At 42.3% G+C, this 17,713-nt stretch overlaps 1 protein-coding gene across 1 annotated transcript; it reads right to left on the bottom strand.

Annotated features, from left to right (window-relative positions):
* Positions 1-1,214: 1,214 nt before the first annotated feature.
* Positions 1,215-15,249, bottom strand: EHF (ETS homologous factor). Its single transcript, XM_009935250.2, has 8 exons — positions 15,051-15,249; positions 12,178-12,423; positions 11,800-11,859; positions 9,331-9,399; positions 9,171-9,239; positions 6,118-6,177; positions 2,283-2,478; positions 1,215-1,439 (listed from the first exon to the last, which is right to left on the bottom strand). Exons 1-8 carry the CDS (start codon positions 15,145-15,147, stop codon positions 1,340-1,342), a joined length of 897 nt encoding a protein of 298 aa, XP_009933552.1. The 5' UTR covers positions 15,148-15,249; the 3' UTR covers positions 1,215-1,339.
* Between the last annotated feature and the right edge of the window lie 2,464 nt (positions 15,250-17,713).

Below are 17,713 nucleotides of genomic sequence, written 5' to 3'. Positions count from 1 at the left end.
TCCCCATGTTCTGCATGTGCTTGGTGCCAGCAGGAAGCATTTGTGACTTGAAGAAAGAAAAAGCTGCCAATGAGTGTTCAGTCTCTCCATAGCGCTGCTAGAGATGAGCCCAAAATACTGACCCAGATCTGAATGTCCCCAAAATCTCAGTGTCTTATGTTGGTGGGTTTTTCTCCAACTAAGAATCCCAAGCACAGCTGACAAGTACAAATACAGTACAGAGTTAGGCTTGAGAAAATCTAAGGGAAGTAATATTTGTCACACAACAGAGCTTTGCATTTCTCAAAGGTGTTTTGAAAGTATCTGTCCAAGTGAGACTTGACCTGTCAGGAGGACCATACAGCTTGATGGAACTGGGGAGACTGCTCCCTCATGCCAAGGCATTAATGTACGTTCTGCTTGCCCACCTCCTCACTGCTTCATGCAGCATGGGTTTGAATGCTTTAATTAGGAATACAAAAGGGTGGGAGAAGTACTAACATTTCTACTGGGAAACCGGTGCCTTTTAGTAAGTTGGCCCTGTCTGAAAACAATCATCGTCCTTCAATAGCTTTTGGTCCCTGAGATTGACTCTCTTCCTGCAGTTCACCTCTAAGATGTTAGTTAAAACAAGTAGCCCTTTTCCTGGGATGAGCTGAATGCCCTTTGGAGGTTAGGGAGGATACTCAGTACCAGGTAAGGTCAGGTCCAAAACTTCTGCCTACAAAAAAATGTCCCAGTGGTAGAGGTAGTATGGGTTCTCCAAACAAATGCTGACAGCCACCTTGCAGAGCCACTGCTCTCCGTGGCTGGGGTAAGCTAACTGAAGAGCAACCCACCGTCTGACTCAACAGAGCAACTGGAAGACAGAAAAGTGTTAAAACACTCAGAAATCAGAGGAGGGAAGGAACAAGTGATGTTGGCCAATGAAAGCTATGAAGCAGCTGACTACGGAAGAAGACTAGTTGGCTCAGAGATGCTTTACTGTTTCCTCCACTTATAGTTGCCTTCCAAAGTGGATTATCATACTCCCTAAATGCCCTAGTATTTCACTCCTTCCCTTTCTTTGCATGACTCATGAATCACATTATGCCTGTATGATTTAAAAAAAAAAAGAAAAATTTCACAAGAAGGGAAAAATAATCATAATTCTATAATGTTATATCACAGAAAACTGTGTACATTTTTTCCCTATACAGGACATACTTCAAATAAAATAATTCTAACACCAACAATGACAATGTTCCTTCTTCCCGACAGAAGCAGAATTGGTTTTTCACCCCAGTTTGGTACATAAATATAAGAAAACAGTCTTTAAATATTTACATCCAGGTGTTTTAAATGTTATTTCCCGACATATTTAATTCTCGTTTTCTCTCCAGCCACGGGCATTCTTTCCAAATTTGTATACTAATCTCCGACCATCCACACGCTCCAGGATTTCTCTTTTGTAGTAGTATCTGTTGAAATAAAAACATAGAAAAAGATTTAAGATTAAATTCTGCTAAGGTCCTAAAAGGCCACTGACAGCTAGATTATCCATCAGCTAGCTGACAAGTCTCCATTTTCTATTGATATATGTAAAATACTTAAGGTTATTATAACTGAAAGAGAAGAAAAATTGATGTCTTCTTTTTACTTTATATTAATTATCTTCTGAGTTTGAATTTCACTATATTTCAGGTCATAGCATAATGCCATATTTATCACACATTTTTATGTGATTTCATGGGGGTTTTTTCCATGTAAGCCAGGATCTGAAATTAAGCCAGGAAAGAATCTCAGCTTGCATTTAAAAATACACTTTGAACGTCCACAGATTATGGAAAAATGTTCAAAAAGGTAAAGCAAAGAGCAAAGACAATCCTCACAGAGAATTTGTAAACCTCTTTTAAGATAATGAATACATCTAGTTTCTGAACATTGCTGGGAATAACAAGGTCTTTGGCCATTACTGGGCCATTTAAGCCTTCCCAGTTCAGTAACATGTGAACTTTCATCTTGCTGCCACAATGTTTCCTTTGTACATTGGTTGGTTGGATGGATAGCAGCAGAAAGTGTATTTTATATATAATACATAGGTATGTTATATATTTTATATGTGTTGTAGTATACAGAAACAGGAGGGGGATGAAAAGACAAAGAAGAACATAATGTTACAGTCTCAAAATTAGTGGGAGAGACTCAGCTGTCAAACAAAGCAACTGGTGTTGCTAACAATTCATTTTTAAAAGTCAATCAGATTCTCCATTACGGTAGTCTCTTTACGTGCCCCAGTCTTCTACAGCGACATCTCAGCTTACCTCATAGCCCGGCTGAGTTTCTCATAAGTCATGCTGCTGTTGTTTTTCTTCTTTCCCCAGAGCTGAGCCACAGCTTCGGATTTTAAAAATCTGAAGACACCTTCTGACCGGTCTTCCCACTTGATTAATCCTGGGTTTTTCTCAGGATTGAGAAGAATATCTCGAATAAATTCCCAAAGATGAGTTCCTCGAGGGTCTGAAAGAGGAAAGGGGGCAGGAGGAAGGAGTGTCTGAAGAGCTCTCTGGGCTACGCTTGCCATTTTTGTGTCATGTTCTTACAGTGTGTCATCTGCAGATGGTGACCACCTGGTAGGGCAATCCACAGTTCCTGGAGCGCATGACCCCCACCTCAGGGATACACAGGCAAAAAACGCTGACAGCCTTTACACTGCGGCTGGAGGTGAGTGTCAGCCTTCAGCAGTCTGAGCCCCGTGGTAGGTGGGTAGGAGCCCCAACAACCAGGGGAAACAGAATCCAAACCACCCACTACTTCCTTCTGCCTTTGGCACTGTTTCTGCCCTGAAGATAATATGTTTAAGTCTTTCCCTCATCTCATTTGCCCATTTTTCCTGATATTCTTCTACAGTATGGCATGTATATTATCATGTGGTATATGAAACAGCCAAGATCATTGTGAAGCAGGCATTGCATCTCTAAGCATTTAAAAGACAGACATAAGAAAGGAGGTGAAATGCCATTGCACATCAATGTGTGTTTGGTCCCAGGTCTCTCAGGTAGACTTACAGAAGTAAGAAGGTGTAGAGTGGACAGAGGGATAGTAACAAAACTGGCTAGCCAAAACTGTATGTGATAAAGGTATAAAAAAGTTTGACCATGACATCAGAAAAGGCAAAACCAGATCTCTAAGTAAGTTCAACAGATAAACCTCCCAGCATTACAGACAAATCCATCCCACAGTTACTGTAGACATGGCACCAGAAAGCCGAAGTCAAAAAGAAAAAAAGATTACATAAATCCAACAAGTCAGGTTTAGTAGTTTACGAATGAAGAATAACAAATACAGTGAGAAGGTGGGACAGAAAGACAGCAGTCCTTTGGTCTGACATCAAAAGCATGCAAGGGTTTAGACCAAATTAAGAAGGAAACAAGGTAGTCAAAGATGTGATGGTAAACAGAAAACAGTCTACAGTGCAACATGAGTAGAAGTAGACTTCAGTCAACTAATCCAATATTTTTCTTTGTTATTATAATTGTTTTCTAAAACTAGCAATATGTGGCAGACTTAGTCTATCTAGACATCAGTAACTCAATAGATCGTGATACAGAGCAGTACTGCAGAAACTGGAAATGCAGGGTATTAGCCCAGCATGGCAAATTGACCTTTTCTATATGTCAAGGCTGTGACTGAGTTCTTAGAATATCATAGAATATCTCAAGTTGGAAGGGACCCATAAGGATCCTCAAGTTAACCCCCTGCTCCTTGCAGGACTACCTAGAACTAAACCATATGACTAAGAGCTTCGTCCAGATGCTCCTTGAACTCTGACAGACTTGGTGCTTCCCAGAGGAACCTGTTCCAGTGTCCGGCCACCCTCTCAGTGAAGAACCTCTTCCTAATCACAGAATCACAGAATCACAGAATAGTAGGGGTTGGAAGGGACCTCTGTGGGTCATCTAGTCCAACCCCCCTGTCGAAGCAAGGTCACCTACAGCAAGCTGCACAGGATCTTGTCCAGGCGGGTCTTGAAGTTCTCCAGAGAAGGAGACTCCACAACCTCCCTGGGCAGCCTGTTCCAGGGCTCCGTCACCCTCAGAGGGAAGAAGTTCTTCCTCATGCTCAGACGGAACTTCCTGTGTCTCAGTTTGTGCCCATTGCCCCTTGTCCTGTCGCTGGGCACCACTGAAAAGAGCTTGGCCCCATCCTCCTGACACCCACCCTGCAGATATTTGTAAGCATTTATAAGGTCCCCTCGCAGCCTTCTCTTCTTCAGGCTGAACAAGCCCAGTTCCCTCAGCTTCTCCTCGTAGGGCAGATGTTCCAGTCCCCTCATCATCCTCGTAGCCCTCCGCTGGACTCTCTCCAGTAGCTCTTCATCTTTCTTGAACTGGGGAGCCCAGTGTCCACACAATACTCCAGATGAGGCCTCACCAGGGCAGTGTAGAGGGGAAGGAGAACCTCCCTCGTCCTGCTGGCCACACTCTTCTTGATGCATCCCAGGATCCCATTGGCCTTCTTGGCAGCCAGGGCACACTGCTGGCTCATGGTTAACCTGTCGTCCACCAGGACGCCCAGGTCCCTCTCCGCAGAGCTGCTCTCCAGCAAGTCCACCCCAAGCCTGTACTGGTGCATGAGGTTGTTCCTCCCCAGGTGCAGGACCCTGCATTTGCCTTTGTTGAACCTCATCAGGTTCCTCTCTGCCCAGCTTTCCAGCCTATCCAGGTCACGCTGAATGGCAGCACAGCCTTCTGGTGTATCTACCACACCTCCCAGTTTGGTGTCATCAGCAAACTTGTTGAGGGTACATTCTAACTCTTCATCCAGGTCGTTGATGAAGAAGTTAAACAAGACTGGGCCCAGTACTGACCCCTGGGGGACACCACTTGTTACCAGCCTCCAACTAGACTCAGCGCCGCTGATGACAACCCTCTGAGTTCTGCCATTCAGCCAGTTCTCTATCCACTTCACCGACCACTCATCCAGCCCACACTTCCTGAGCTTCCCTAGGAGGATATCATGGGAGACTGTGTCAAAAGCCTTGCTGAAGTCAAGGTAGACAACATCCACGTCCAATCTGAACTTCCCCTGGTGCAGCTTCATTCCATTTCCTGGTGCCCTATCACAGAGTGGAGATCACCACCTTCCTCTCTGCTGTCCTCCTTGAGGAAGTTGTAGACTGTGATGAGGTCACCCCTCAGCCTTCTCTCCTCTAAGCCGAACAAACCAAGTGACCTCATTTCTTCACAGGTCTGTCTTCAGACCAATCCCATCTAATCCTTTCAAGAGCAACCCTGACATATACACAGAAAAACAGAAACAAAATATCTATGTGCAGATAAAAGGAGTTCAGGAGTTCTGGTTGTTCAAAGTCACAGAGTAGGGTGAGGAGTCAGGAGTCAGGAAGAGACATAATCTGGAGACCGTATTGAAACATGATGAAATGAAAGACTACAAAACGCAGTGAAGGACCAATATTAAGGGTTGCTATTATAAATAGGGAATGACACAGGATGCAAAAGACATACACACGATCACTCCAGCATAAAAATCTCAGTAAACTGCATTAACGGAACTAAGTCCAGAAATCATAATTATGGTAACCTGTCTTTAGAGTCAGGCTGAATCAAAATGAACAGAAAAAGCAGATGAGGGGAGTGGAAAGACTGTCATATCTGAGAAGAAGGTGGCACAATTGAGGGGCAGGTGCTTGCTCGTGATGTGGTGCATGAAAAGCTCTGCAAGGAGGTGCTGAGCAGGGTCTCTGGTGCATGCTGCACCTGGCAGGCACGGATACGAGCATGGCCATGCCCACACACGGACATTCCTGATTTGATCCTGGGTCTCCTCCATCATTGCTTTATTCCAGTCCACCAGCCCAGCTCAACACAGGGTAGAGGCAACTGGTTTCGGGTTGCTTCCCCATAAGCTCTCATTGATAGGAGCAATTTGAAAAGTATAGCAACACTGAGTCAAAAATAATGTAAGCAAACAGTACTAGAAACAGTCAGATCTTTGGAGGATTCAATCACAATAACGATCTAACCGGTTTTGCTTTCAAATTTCTTCCTCTTCCCTCCCAAAAGGGATTTGGTTTTAATCATACATGTTTCTGTTTCTTCAATCAACCAGCCATTATAAGCTTGGATGTTGACTTACTGTGCTTCTTGGTGTGGGACTTTGGGGTATGATCTTGCGATTTTTTCACATCTGAAGAATCTGCAGAGAAGGAAAATGAAGCCTATTTGTAAATTTGATTAAAGGCTTTCCATTGACTAGCAGGTTGAAAGAAATAAAACCACAAAAAAGAATGAATATATCTTTTAAAGATAATCACTTTTCAGAAGGTAATCTAAGGGAGGAGGAAGGGGGAGAGTTTTGTTTTCTGTACTATATCTTAATCAGCACACTTCACAAAGAGACCATTGATGAATAAAGAATGAATGCAGAGGTAAACATTTGGCTTTTGAAACCTAAATTTGATTAACAAATACCTCACCTCGTGTTATATGTGAGAAAGAGAAAAATAAGATGATCACGTCTATAAAAGGAATCCTGAATTGTCCCATTATGTCTTAGTCTTTGCAGAAGCATGTATCTTTGGGGCCTTATTTGTTTCTGAAGAGATGATCTAATGTGAAATGTATGCACTGATACCAATGCACAGAACACCTACCTTACTAAAACATAATGAACTGGCAAAGCATTGTTGTTTGGGGGGGGAAGGGTGGGGGAGCAAGGCTGTGCTGGTAGGAGTTTTTGGCAGCTGGATGTGCTTATATTGTTCCGTGGCTCAGAGCCATAGAAACAAGCCATTTCTCATCAATGGTACTTTATCACCTGCAGCCAGCCAGAGGAGGAACAGGGTTTCTGGCACAAGTGTTTCTTCAGAAATGAAGAAAAAGAAAAGTTCCGCCTGTTCATGACTGTAACCTACCTTGCAGTCTGCACGTTCAACCCTCCTGCCCTCAAGCCACTGCAGTCTGGCTCTGTTCTTGTCATTAATTAATAGCTTTCATCTGATCGCTCTAAGTCTCGCAAAATCTGTGGGATAGTCCTGAGAGGGAGACCCTTCTGTGTTTGCTTTTCAGCATACTTCGTGCCTGAACTCCATGAAGCAAAGCTTAAGGTCCCACGCACGTTTTCCCAGCTTCTATGAATGCATGATTATCATACTGTTCACGGAAACTGGGCATTTGCATGGGAAAATGACTCACAGGAAATCTTCATTTGCATGGAAACTTGTCGGATTTGCACAAGCAATTGCAATAACTGCATGTGAAAAGATACATGCAAAGCTATTCACACACTTGCTTTATTCATACATAACTGGAAACATAAACTGAACAGATCAGTGAGGATAAGCCTAACCTCCCCTATTCTGAGCCTGACACAATAATTGTCCTTGACCCCCAAACAGTGAAAGCGCTCTGAGTCATTTTGCCTTGCTGCTCTCCAAGAGCAGGAACTAGCCTGAACCTCCTTCAGCTTGGGGGGAAAAAGTAAAATGAAGCTTATTTCACTGCCCTTCCTCAGCTTATGATTCCCCTGATGTTATTAAAAGTTTGTGGGAACTCCAAGCGAGGACAGCAGGACCCAGTCCTTTATTTGCCTTCTTATATAAAACCTTCTCATTTTAAAATCCCACAATTTGTTTGCAAATCTTTGTTATGCTCCACTTAGCTGGAGATTTATTCTTGGAAGCTCTGTTGCCTTCTGCCTAGCTGGTGATTTATTCTGGATTTCAGCAGTGTAAATAGCCTCCCGCTCTGCCTCCGCTCCTACGTGGAGACCGGTTGCAAACATGCCATGTTAGGAGGCCGGGGCCTGACAGATGAAAAGACTTATGATGCAGTTTCAACAAAGCTGTCTTGCAAAACTTTTGACAAAAGGTTGCGCAGTATTTGCATATGATTCAGGAATGAACCACTTTTTTACGGGATATACAAATTTAGTTCTTACAGGAGGCTGTGCCCTTGGCGTGCCACCCTAGCTCTAGGCTTAAGCAGTCAGCGGGTAAACACACCGTGCCAGGATCTTGACAGGTCCCCAGTCCTGTCAGAAAGCTCTGAAATCCTGGTAGCCATCTTGTGAGAGTGGGTGGAGGCAGCAGAGAAAGCAAACAGAGTGTTTGGTTGGGCTTTGTTAAGATTTGGTGGCTTTCTTCTTCTGCTCAGGTTTTCTCTCTTTTTTTTCGTTTCCTTGCTGACTGCGTAAGTTTAAACTGCGTGTCACTCGGCGAGCCCGGCTGTGCTGGGAGGCTGGGGAAGGCGGCGAAGGGCCAGGCGCAGAGGCTGTGGCTGCTGCCCACGTGCCGTGCTGAGGCACAGGGGCTGCCCCCAGTGCAGAGACGCCGCCCGCCAGGCTGCACTTACAGCCTGGGCTTTCCTTCCTCATCCTCCCATGGCCTACACTGCTTGCGCCCTGAGGTCTGCTTGCTCAGCAGCCCCCTAAGCAGGACCTGCCTTTCCTTCCGTGCGTTCTCGCTCCCCTGCCGTCTCCGCTCCCCTCTTCTCCCACTGCCTCGCCCTCTCTGGCCCCGGGACATGGCCCACGGAGCACCCCAACACCCGTGCACGGGCCACGCTGTCGCCAGGCATTGCCATGAGCGAGTCTGCTCTTTCTCATGCCCTTCAGCAGGTGGATGGTGTCTCTGCCTCTGGGTGGAGGGGTGCCCGCCCCACTGCCAGCCGCCACGGGCTCTGGCAGGAGCTGGGCCCAGGGCCCGTGGCCTGCCCTGCAGCTCCCTGGGGCTGGCCCCGGGCTCAGCCCCAGGTCAAGCAGCCTCCTCAGTGCCAGTCACCGGCTACCGGGGGAACACAGCTGCCCCTGGGGAGGAACAGGGCACCCGAGAGCCCCTACCCAGCCGCTCCACGGGAAAGCGTGGAGGAGCTGGAATGTCACGTCTCTCTGGCACTGACATCTTCCACTTTTGACTCAGTCACTTTAAAAGATATGTGGAGGTTGCAGATCATTTGATCTTCTTTGTCTTCACAGAGAGAAAAGTATTTCTTTAAAGCAAGCTAGCATTTCATTCAAGCAAGCTGTTGTAATAATGATAGGTAAAAGAGCTGTAAGAATCAGTATTGCTTGGTTTAAAATTACGGGAGGCTCAGATTCAATCCTACAACAGAAGACCACAGAGACTACTATACATGGGTAGCGCTGGGATAAGCGACAAACAATTAACAATGTAATTACAAGTTCCTTACCAGGAGGCTGGTGACTAGGTGTCGCCATGGAAATCTGAGCGCGACAGAATGTTTTACTGTCCAACAGCTCTGGGAATTAAAAAGAAGACATTTAAAGTAATAGCCTCAAACAACAATAAAACTGCCTCAACAATGATTGAAGTATTGTGATGTTAGTTACCTACTGTGCTACCATAGCCACTGTCATACAGGTAATTCTCTTCTTTCCAGGACACCATTAACGACGGATCTGAAGGTGAAGGACCACAAGGAAAATCAGATCACTGAAAAACCGTTTTTTAGCACAGAGGTGAATATTGAGCACTGAGGGAATACAAAATGTGCAAGCAAAGAGCTGTGAAGGGAACGAAGAAGTGAAGGGGCTATACATGGAATTACTTCCTTTCACTCAAATTATGGATGGGGTTTTGCATGCTCAGGCAAATGTACTTACACAAAGCACTGACTGTTAGAAATAATGTAGTAGACTCTTCCTTTTCCTGGCTAACATATGATTTATGCCTGCCCTTGAAGGAGGTTTCCTATGCCAGATCAACTCTAATTCTACTCAATCCAGTCCTGAATTTTCAGCCCCTGGTGATTATGACAACGCTTTCATGCCATAGAGATGAAAGCACTCTCAATATCTAATAAAACAGCAGGATGCTTATAATGAGTATTTATTTCTATAATGGTGGAACTCGAAAGTCCCCTCTGAAACAGATCTTCATGTGTAAGCACATAGTGAGAAACATCAAAGCCTAAATCTAGATGAAGTGTCGTTTTATTCCATGCACGTAAAGTCCCCATCCTTAACCTAAGAAGTACCTTCATGATTAAAGAGGAATAATTTTCAGTGACCTTCTGGTAAGACGGATCAATATAAGCAGAACAGAAGCATTGTCTTTATGACCTGTACATTGATTAGAAATTACTCTCTTTATGGTGCATTTTTGAGACCAGAAGCCTTAAAAAATCTCTTTTGCTTTTCAATCCAGGTCAGAAAGCATGACATGTAAGGTTAAAATCTACGTTTTACTTAATTTTTTTTTTGATGTTTGTATAAATGATATCAAAAAAAGAAAAACAAGTTATAGCTAAATCATCATGTTTGGCTGAGTTACCACTTATGACATAGGAATTTAGTAGGCATGCTAAGCAATAGCTGCATGTTTGGGCACCCAGAGCTTGTGTTCCTAAAACAGCACACACCCTTTGCTTGCTTGGACACCTGATCTGCCTCATGTTGCCTCTGAAAACAGGCCTTACCTAGCCAGAACTCGGGGACGCATCTTCCTGTTTCGGCCTTTTTCAGTACCTGCGTCCTTGCAACTGCAATGGTCTGCTAGGATGAGGCAGATTTCCCCTCTAAACCACCAGCCCTGTCCCTGCTGGCTCATGAGGAGTCCCTTCCCCAGCAGCCCCGACCCACACCGCCTGCTCATCCCCATGCAGGGGCTAAACCCACTCCCACTGCCTGTTGCTGGCATCGTCAGAGCCCCACCATACCACTCCTGATTCAGCACAGCTAGAAGAACCATCAGTTAGTCCTGGGTTTTCACCTTTCCAGGATATGCAGCTGAGGTACTTTGCACTGCACTGTGTATCTCTAGTGGGACAAAGAACTAATATTATATCAAGATCTCATAAATCAGGACTTAAAGGATTACTGTAGTTTCCGACATGGCAAGCATCGAGGCTGCCGCATGCACATCACCCGCACTAGGTGGGCACAGGCAAGGAGTGAATTGCAGATTGCAGTGCTTGCTCACTGCGAGGAGAAGTTAAATAGTGTCCTTGGCTGGATAGGCTGGGCTCCTCTGGGTTACCTGAATAAACAGGCTGGCAGTATTTGTTGGAGAAATCACACACTACGAATCTGTAATCATTCTGCCAGGAGATATTGAAACGTGGCTCATGAACCCACCCACATACAAAGAGGCTGGGACTAGTTGGGATAGAGAGTGTCTGGATATGGACAGAAGTGCTTTGGCACAGGAACCAGGAAAATAATCATGCCTGAAGAGGAGGACTGAACTGAGCTGAGGTTCTTTTCTCGATGAAACAAAGTCCTGGGAGGATCTAGCTATGAAGACACTGGGAAAAGAGATTGCCAGAGTAAAAATGCAGATTTGGTCAAACCAAAATAATACCTGAATTTCATTGAAACATGTGATGAAGTTGAAATGTAACATCTTTTTTCACTCGAAGTTGTTTTGTTTGGAAAATTCCTCATGTTTCAAACATTAACCGCATTTCACAACAAAACATTTTTTCTCTCTTTTTTTCAAACTGAGAATATTCTGAAAACAGTTGTTTTGAAATCTGCTGACTGAAGCATTGAATGAAGTCCTCTACAAAGCTGCTCTCGCTGAGCACTGCAAACTGTTCCAACTCTGAACGTCTGTATAGACTGCTGATACTGCAGAGGTCTCCCAGGAGAAGTGCCCACATGCAAACTAAGATATGGTGGTATTACCCGAAACTTCAAAAAGTAGACATTGACTGATATTTGTGTTACTTCTTTTATTGTGCATGATACACGAAAGTATTTTGTTTGATGCCATTTTGATATCTCTCTCCTGGAATGGACATTTTCCTCTGTTTGTCAGAGGAAAATGAAAAGACAAGTTACCCAAATGTTACTCACCTGTTTGCTCAGTCTTCACAATGACATTATGAGATTGGTACATGTCACTACCGCACTGGCCTGCAAGAAAGCATATGGCAGATAGGATGTATGACAACGAACACAGAAGAATCACGGGTATTAGCTCCAAACAGCAACTGCTACAGCTGAGCCAGAGGGCTAATTCTGGAGCGGGACACATACCCTTTCCCCTGGTCCTTCAGACTCCTGCCTTATGAGATATCTAAGCACTTTAGCAATACAGTGCATGAGGTATAAACAGGATAGCAAACACAGCAAATGAGATCTGCCAGCTAGGTCACTGGAGAGCATAAGCGATTTCTGAAGACCCCAGAATTCAGACCACTGTAGGTGCGTCTGTGCCTGATATCTACTTACCGTTCCATTTTAGGTGCTGAAGGTTGCTGTAAAGCAGTTGCCCTGCTGTCCCAGCTGCCTGAGTGAATTCCTGCAGGCTCATACTGCACAGATGTTCCCCGTTGATATCAAACTCCTGAAAGGGTATGCAGTTGGCATCCAGTTGGTTGGTATCAAGGAGGTGCTGCAGCCACTCCCAGACTTGAAACTTAGTCCAATATTGTGGGTGTATTTCATGCCACTGGGTTCCGTAGAAGCTGCTGGACACTGGAAAACAAAATAGGTTTTTACTGTTTCTGTTAGCACCACAGGATTATCTTGACAATAAGAAACCTCTACAGCTAATTTGCATGCCCTGGAAGTCCGCAGATCTGGATTCTTTATTCAGTCCTTAACACTAGCTCAGTACCTATTGCTGGAGAAGATATTGTTAATTTTTTAGCCTCAGTTTTCCAGTTAAAAACTGGAAATTATTACACCTCTCTTGGCAGATTGAGTATTAAGGAATTAATTTCTTAGTCTTGGCCAAATACACCAAATTTTTTAATGGAAGATACTTTACAGAAGTACTGTTGTAAAGGTATGTCGATCCTTGTGTGAGAAAATAATTATAGTGCTTCAGAAGATTATGGAAAAGCCTTGCAAAATTCTCATAATGTGACATGGAAATTTCCTTTTAGTAAGGACTCAATAAGGACTGAATATGAATTGTGAGATTCAATCCAAGAATGGTAAAAGCCATGGCACTTTTATATTGCTCCACAGTAAAAGCCTATCAGCATGGCCCATAGCTTCATGCTAGAGCTCACATTCTGATGAATGCACTTTATCATTATTTCTGTAGGCAGGTAAGGTTATCTCTCAATACAGTTGTAAAACTCATTTTTAGTTACGGAAGCTGCCTAATTTTCTTGTTATGGTGTCTGAATCTTTTCTTGGCAATCTTTTAGACTGCTCTCAGTTGTATAGTTATATGTCATTGCACAACAATAATGTACATGTGCAAATGAAAGAAATTGTATGTGAGGATAGGACAATTGTAAGAAGAGCAAAAGCAGGACTGCTTTGGTGTGTCCTCACAGAAGGACTGGCAAACGGAGTTCAGTGCAACGTATTCCTTGGGAAAGGAGGACAATGGAGTATGCCAGGCAGAGACGGCAGCACGATAAAATGCTCACAAGTGCATGAAGAGTTTAAGGATAAGAGAATGAGAGCTTACAGAGGTGGCTGGATTACAGGAGGAGGAAATGCTGCCGTGGCCTAGCTCTACAGTAGCCCCACTCCAGGATGTGACATCAATCCATTCTCAGTGTCCCCAAGAAAAAGATTACCCACACAGCTGTGAGAAATGCTGACAACAGCGGATATTGATAGAGGACCACAAGCAACAAAGTTGGCACATTTTAGGAAATTACCTCCTCTCAGGTCCTACTAGACGTCAGTTCTCTTCAGTTGAGATACAATGCGCAATGCTAGTTTCCAGGTTAACATGAAAAAAGCCCCACAGTTACTTGGGTTTCTTTATCGATATTGGCCATCAAAGTCAGTGTTAATAACTTAGGGACTTTGCAGGACTGTTTCATCCTCCTGTTTAAGAATTTGGGGAATGAATGTGGAAATGATTAAGAGCATGGCATGTTAGAGAATACAGGTTTGATGGAGTCGTCAGGTAGTCCCTGAAAAGGAGGTTGATACATGTTCCTATCACTTCAGAAAGGTAAAGGAATTTCAGAGGCCATTAGACTTCTAATGTAAATGGAGAGCCTTCAGTGAGAGGAAAGAGTAGCTAGGTAAAATGAAATGAAGTGGTGAATGATTGTGGAAGCTGGCCTGAGCATTCGACTTTCTGTCCCTCTGAAATATAAGTGAATCCTGAAGAGCTTCACACTGGAAACATGAAAATAGACCCCACCGTTTCCCTTCACAAAATCCTGTGCAAGGCGAAACTCAGCCAGGACTTTGTTCCCCATGAATCTGTTAAACACAGGTCAGCACATTGATTAAGCATACGCTTGTGTACTCCTGTGTATTTAGAAATTACACATTGAAAAGAACAAGAGTTTCACTGAGTGAGAATTTTCATTGTATGTTTTGTTGCATTATTATTTGGATTAGAAGAACAACTGCAGTATGTGTTTGCTCAGATTTTAAGGTTTACCTATTGACTGAGTGATGAAAATAATTTTAAAATTATATTAAACACTATATATATAGATATATATCTATATCTAAATTTTTATACTGAGAGAGAATATATGTCCCTGCTCACTGCAGCAGTGTTGGACTAGATGACCTTTAAAGGTCCTTTCCAACCCAAACTATTCTATGATTCTGTAAGTCTATATATATGAATGTATTTTTATATGTACAGCCATATAGTCAGAAAAGAGTAAGAAAAAGAAAAGAAAATTTGTCAGATCACAAGCTATCTAGTGCTCTAATTCCAGTCTCATTAGAAAGATGTCTAGTAATATGAGGTGAAAAAGCAAATACGGTAAATGAGCAAAATGGCTATTCCCATGGAAAGCCAGAGGGGTGATTAGTATTGAAGAGTAATGTGGGTTCAGAGAGGGCATGAAGGGTACAGGTAAGAGAGAAAGAATTCTGGACTGAGGAGAGGGAACTTTAGGTACTTTCAACACCACCTAATTAATTTTAAGAACAAGAACCAGTAAGGAAATGAACCATAAACTGGTCACTTTCAGAAACTTTGTTTTGCGAGTTCACCTTTTTACAGATAAAGTAATAAATGGAATTTTTTCTTACTAGAAGTGAAACTCTGGTAAATTAGTATTACTGAAAAATAATATTTGTGCATGCTTAAAGGTGTAGTATCCTCTTCTCCCCTGCCTCCCCCCAAAAAACATGGCTCAGAGCCACTGAATTCCTCCTACCATTGCATGTGGAATATCCGTCTGTCCAGGAAGGCTGCTGATGGAGTAGATTGCTGCTGGAATTGATACTCATTCTGCCAGCTCCTTCCAAAATCATGATCTGTAAGTGAATCAAACAGCTTGCTTAGTGAGCGGTGTCTAGTCCAAGAGGTAAATGGCAAAAAAAAAAAATCCACTGAAGGTGAAGCGAGGAAGCCAATTCCATTTGTAAAAGACACAAATGAAATCAAGAACATGTTGCCACAACCCCTTTTCCACTGCCACAGAATCTTCTTATGATAAACATTACCATGATTGATTTGCATATGCAAGAAGCAAGTTTCTACAGCTGCCCATCCATAAATGAATAATCTGTAATCAGAAATGAAGTCGAATGAAAAGACAAGGCTCCTGACAGAGCAAAGTAGGAAAACTGCCAAGCTTTGAGAAATGAAATACTAAATAGTTTTACTTTTCTTCTCTCATTTTAAGAGAAATTTGCTTTAATCATGCTTTTCTTTTTTTCTTTTCTTTTTTTAAGGAGCAAGAAAAGACTTTTCAATAATTGTGAATGAAACTATACAGTTGACAACAATCCATGTTCAGAAACTCTGTCACACAGAAGGACCCACATGTTAATGCTACAGGGCGGTAACGTTACAGGGAATACCTTGTCAGCTGACCCAGTTTCTTATCTGATCTGTGTCAGCAGTGTCCATAACACTTCTCAGTAACAAATATCACAGATCATACATTTCAAACCACTGAAAAATCAGATGGTCAAAGATCTTGCAAATGAGACAGCCATTGTTGTAACAGAAACAGAATTTTGGAGTCACAGCACCCCCAAGACAGCCTTCCCTCTTTTAAGTAACACAAACTCTCCTTTCTACTTATCTTAGCATTAGCAACATGAGTAAAACTGTCCTTTTTTAATTTATAATTTAAAAAAAAAACCTACTTAGATACTTTAGAAAAATGTCACACATTGATCACATGCTTAATAATTCCAGTGAAGGTATGCAAAATTCCCAAATTACAGGTATTCTTGATATTTTACATTATCTTTCAGTGGTCCGAGGTTGCGAAGTTTATAAATATCCGTTATAACTACAGACATTCTTCAAGAGTTTGGAAAAGTAATTGGTTAAATATTACACAGGCTTCAGATTATTATTCTTACATAAATACACAGAAAAAAGCAAATTGTTGTTCAGAAATATTCTAAATTGAAAGCCACAAAGTCTGTAAAAATAAAATGTTAGAAATCAGTATGGCATGTGCGTGCAGCTAGGCTTCACCCTGGAATTAAAACGAGGATGAAATACAAAATGGACTTGTGAAATTCAAAGTGACTGGTATTGGCTGTTTACCCACTGAAGCCAATGAAAAATGAGAGCACAGCCTGAGCCCCTACAAGCTCGTACCAGCAAGCTTTTTGGTAGAAGACAAGGAGTCAATAGTAACACTCATGGCTTTGGTTTTAAAGAACAGCCTGAAAATGACCTGGGTTGATGTTTTCCTCTGTCATTTAAAATAAACTATTTAACTTTTAAAGTTACGAGTCTCTCTCTCTTCCCTCCCGTCCATATACATATACATATATATATATTTAGAGAGGGAGAGGGAGAAAGATGTTACTGAGAATAGCTTAAAAAACCAAAGCCTTAGGAAATTTATCACAGGGAGTGGTGCTTAACAATATAACCTAGTTCAGGGCCGGTTTTTGTAGCTACACAGAACGGCGAAATCAAACCATGGATGTTCTAACAGTCGCTTTCCACTCTTAATTCTAGCCAATCTGTGACTAAGTGACCACCAGCAAGGAGAACTGAATTTCTCATAGCAGGTATGTGGGAGTATAAAATGTTAACAATGAAGAGAGATACCTATTGTCCCATTCTGGCCAAATGAAAGATGACTGTCATATCAGCCAGTAAACTCATGCGGGTTAGAAGAGAAGACATTTTTTAGTTCCACGTTAAAGCCTAGCGGCTTAGCGCTGTGAGGGAGAAAGTGTAAGGAAGCATTTAAATTTATTACACTGATTATAAAGATGTTCAGAATGTAACATGAACATAATTTATCTCATAAACATGATATATATGAGAACTTTTAAGCAATAATGTATGTTTGACAGTCAATACACAATTCTGAGATCGTACAGACTGATGATATATCAAGTTCTTCATTTAACTTGGGTTTTAATCATTTAAGAAAATTAGGCATGAATGAATGAAGTATTAATAATAAAGTCCTTATTACAGTATCAAATAGAGGTGATGTAGAATACCAGCTGTTCTGGGAAAACTATAAAACTTGAGTATTAGTAAAACATTCTTAGGAACTTAGTTTGGTACATCCATTTCTTTTTAAAAAATTATAGTATGCGTTTAATAGTGAACTTCAACTTGTTGACCTCAAGTCATATTTTCAGAAGTCATCTCAGAATTTCAGGTATTGTGTTATGTGGTTTTGTCTTCTGCAAATTCTGCAGTTTCTGGAATTCTACATTATTTTCATGCCTGATACTTGTGCAAATAAAAATGTGTCTGGGAAAACATGGCATACAAACTGAAATGGTTTCTGTGTTCCAGCTCCTGTGTATTTTTGCCCTGAAAATTCAGTGCAAGTAAACTTTAATTTTTCCTGCTTCATAACTAATCAGGTGAATTTCCAGACCA

The sequence above is a fragment of the Opisthocomus hoazin genome, chromosome 7 (assembly GCF_030867145.1).
Source record: "Opisthocomus hoazin isolate bOpiHoa1 chromosome 7, bOpiHoa1.hap1, whole genome shotgun sequence".
Classification (NCBI taxonomy): domain Eukaryota; kingdom Metazoa; phylum Chordata; class Aves; order Opisthocomiformes; family Opisthocomidae; genus Opisthocomus; species Opisthocomus hoazin.
The sequence above is the reverse complement of the archived record's forward strand: the minus strand, read 5'-3'. Positions and strand labels throughout refer to the sequence as shown.

Excerpts from the sequence above, each read along its gene's own strand:
- EHF (XM_009935250.2), bottom strand. The coding sequence starts at position 15,147 with ATGATTTTGGAAGGAGCTGGCAGAATGAGTATCAATTCCAGCAGCAAT. Across the intron at positions 12,424-15,050 it reads CGGATATTCCACATGCAATG|TGTCCAGCAGCTTCTACGGA; the intron begins GTAGGAGGAATT and ends TTTGTTTTCCAG. Across the intron at positions 11,860-12,177 it reads TCAGCACCTAAAATGGAACG|GCCAGTGCGGTAGTGACATG; the intron begins GTAAGTAGATAT and ends GCTTTCTTGCAG.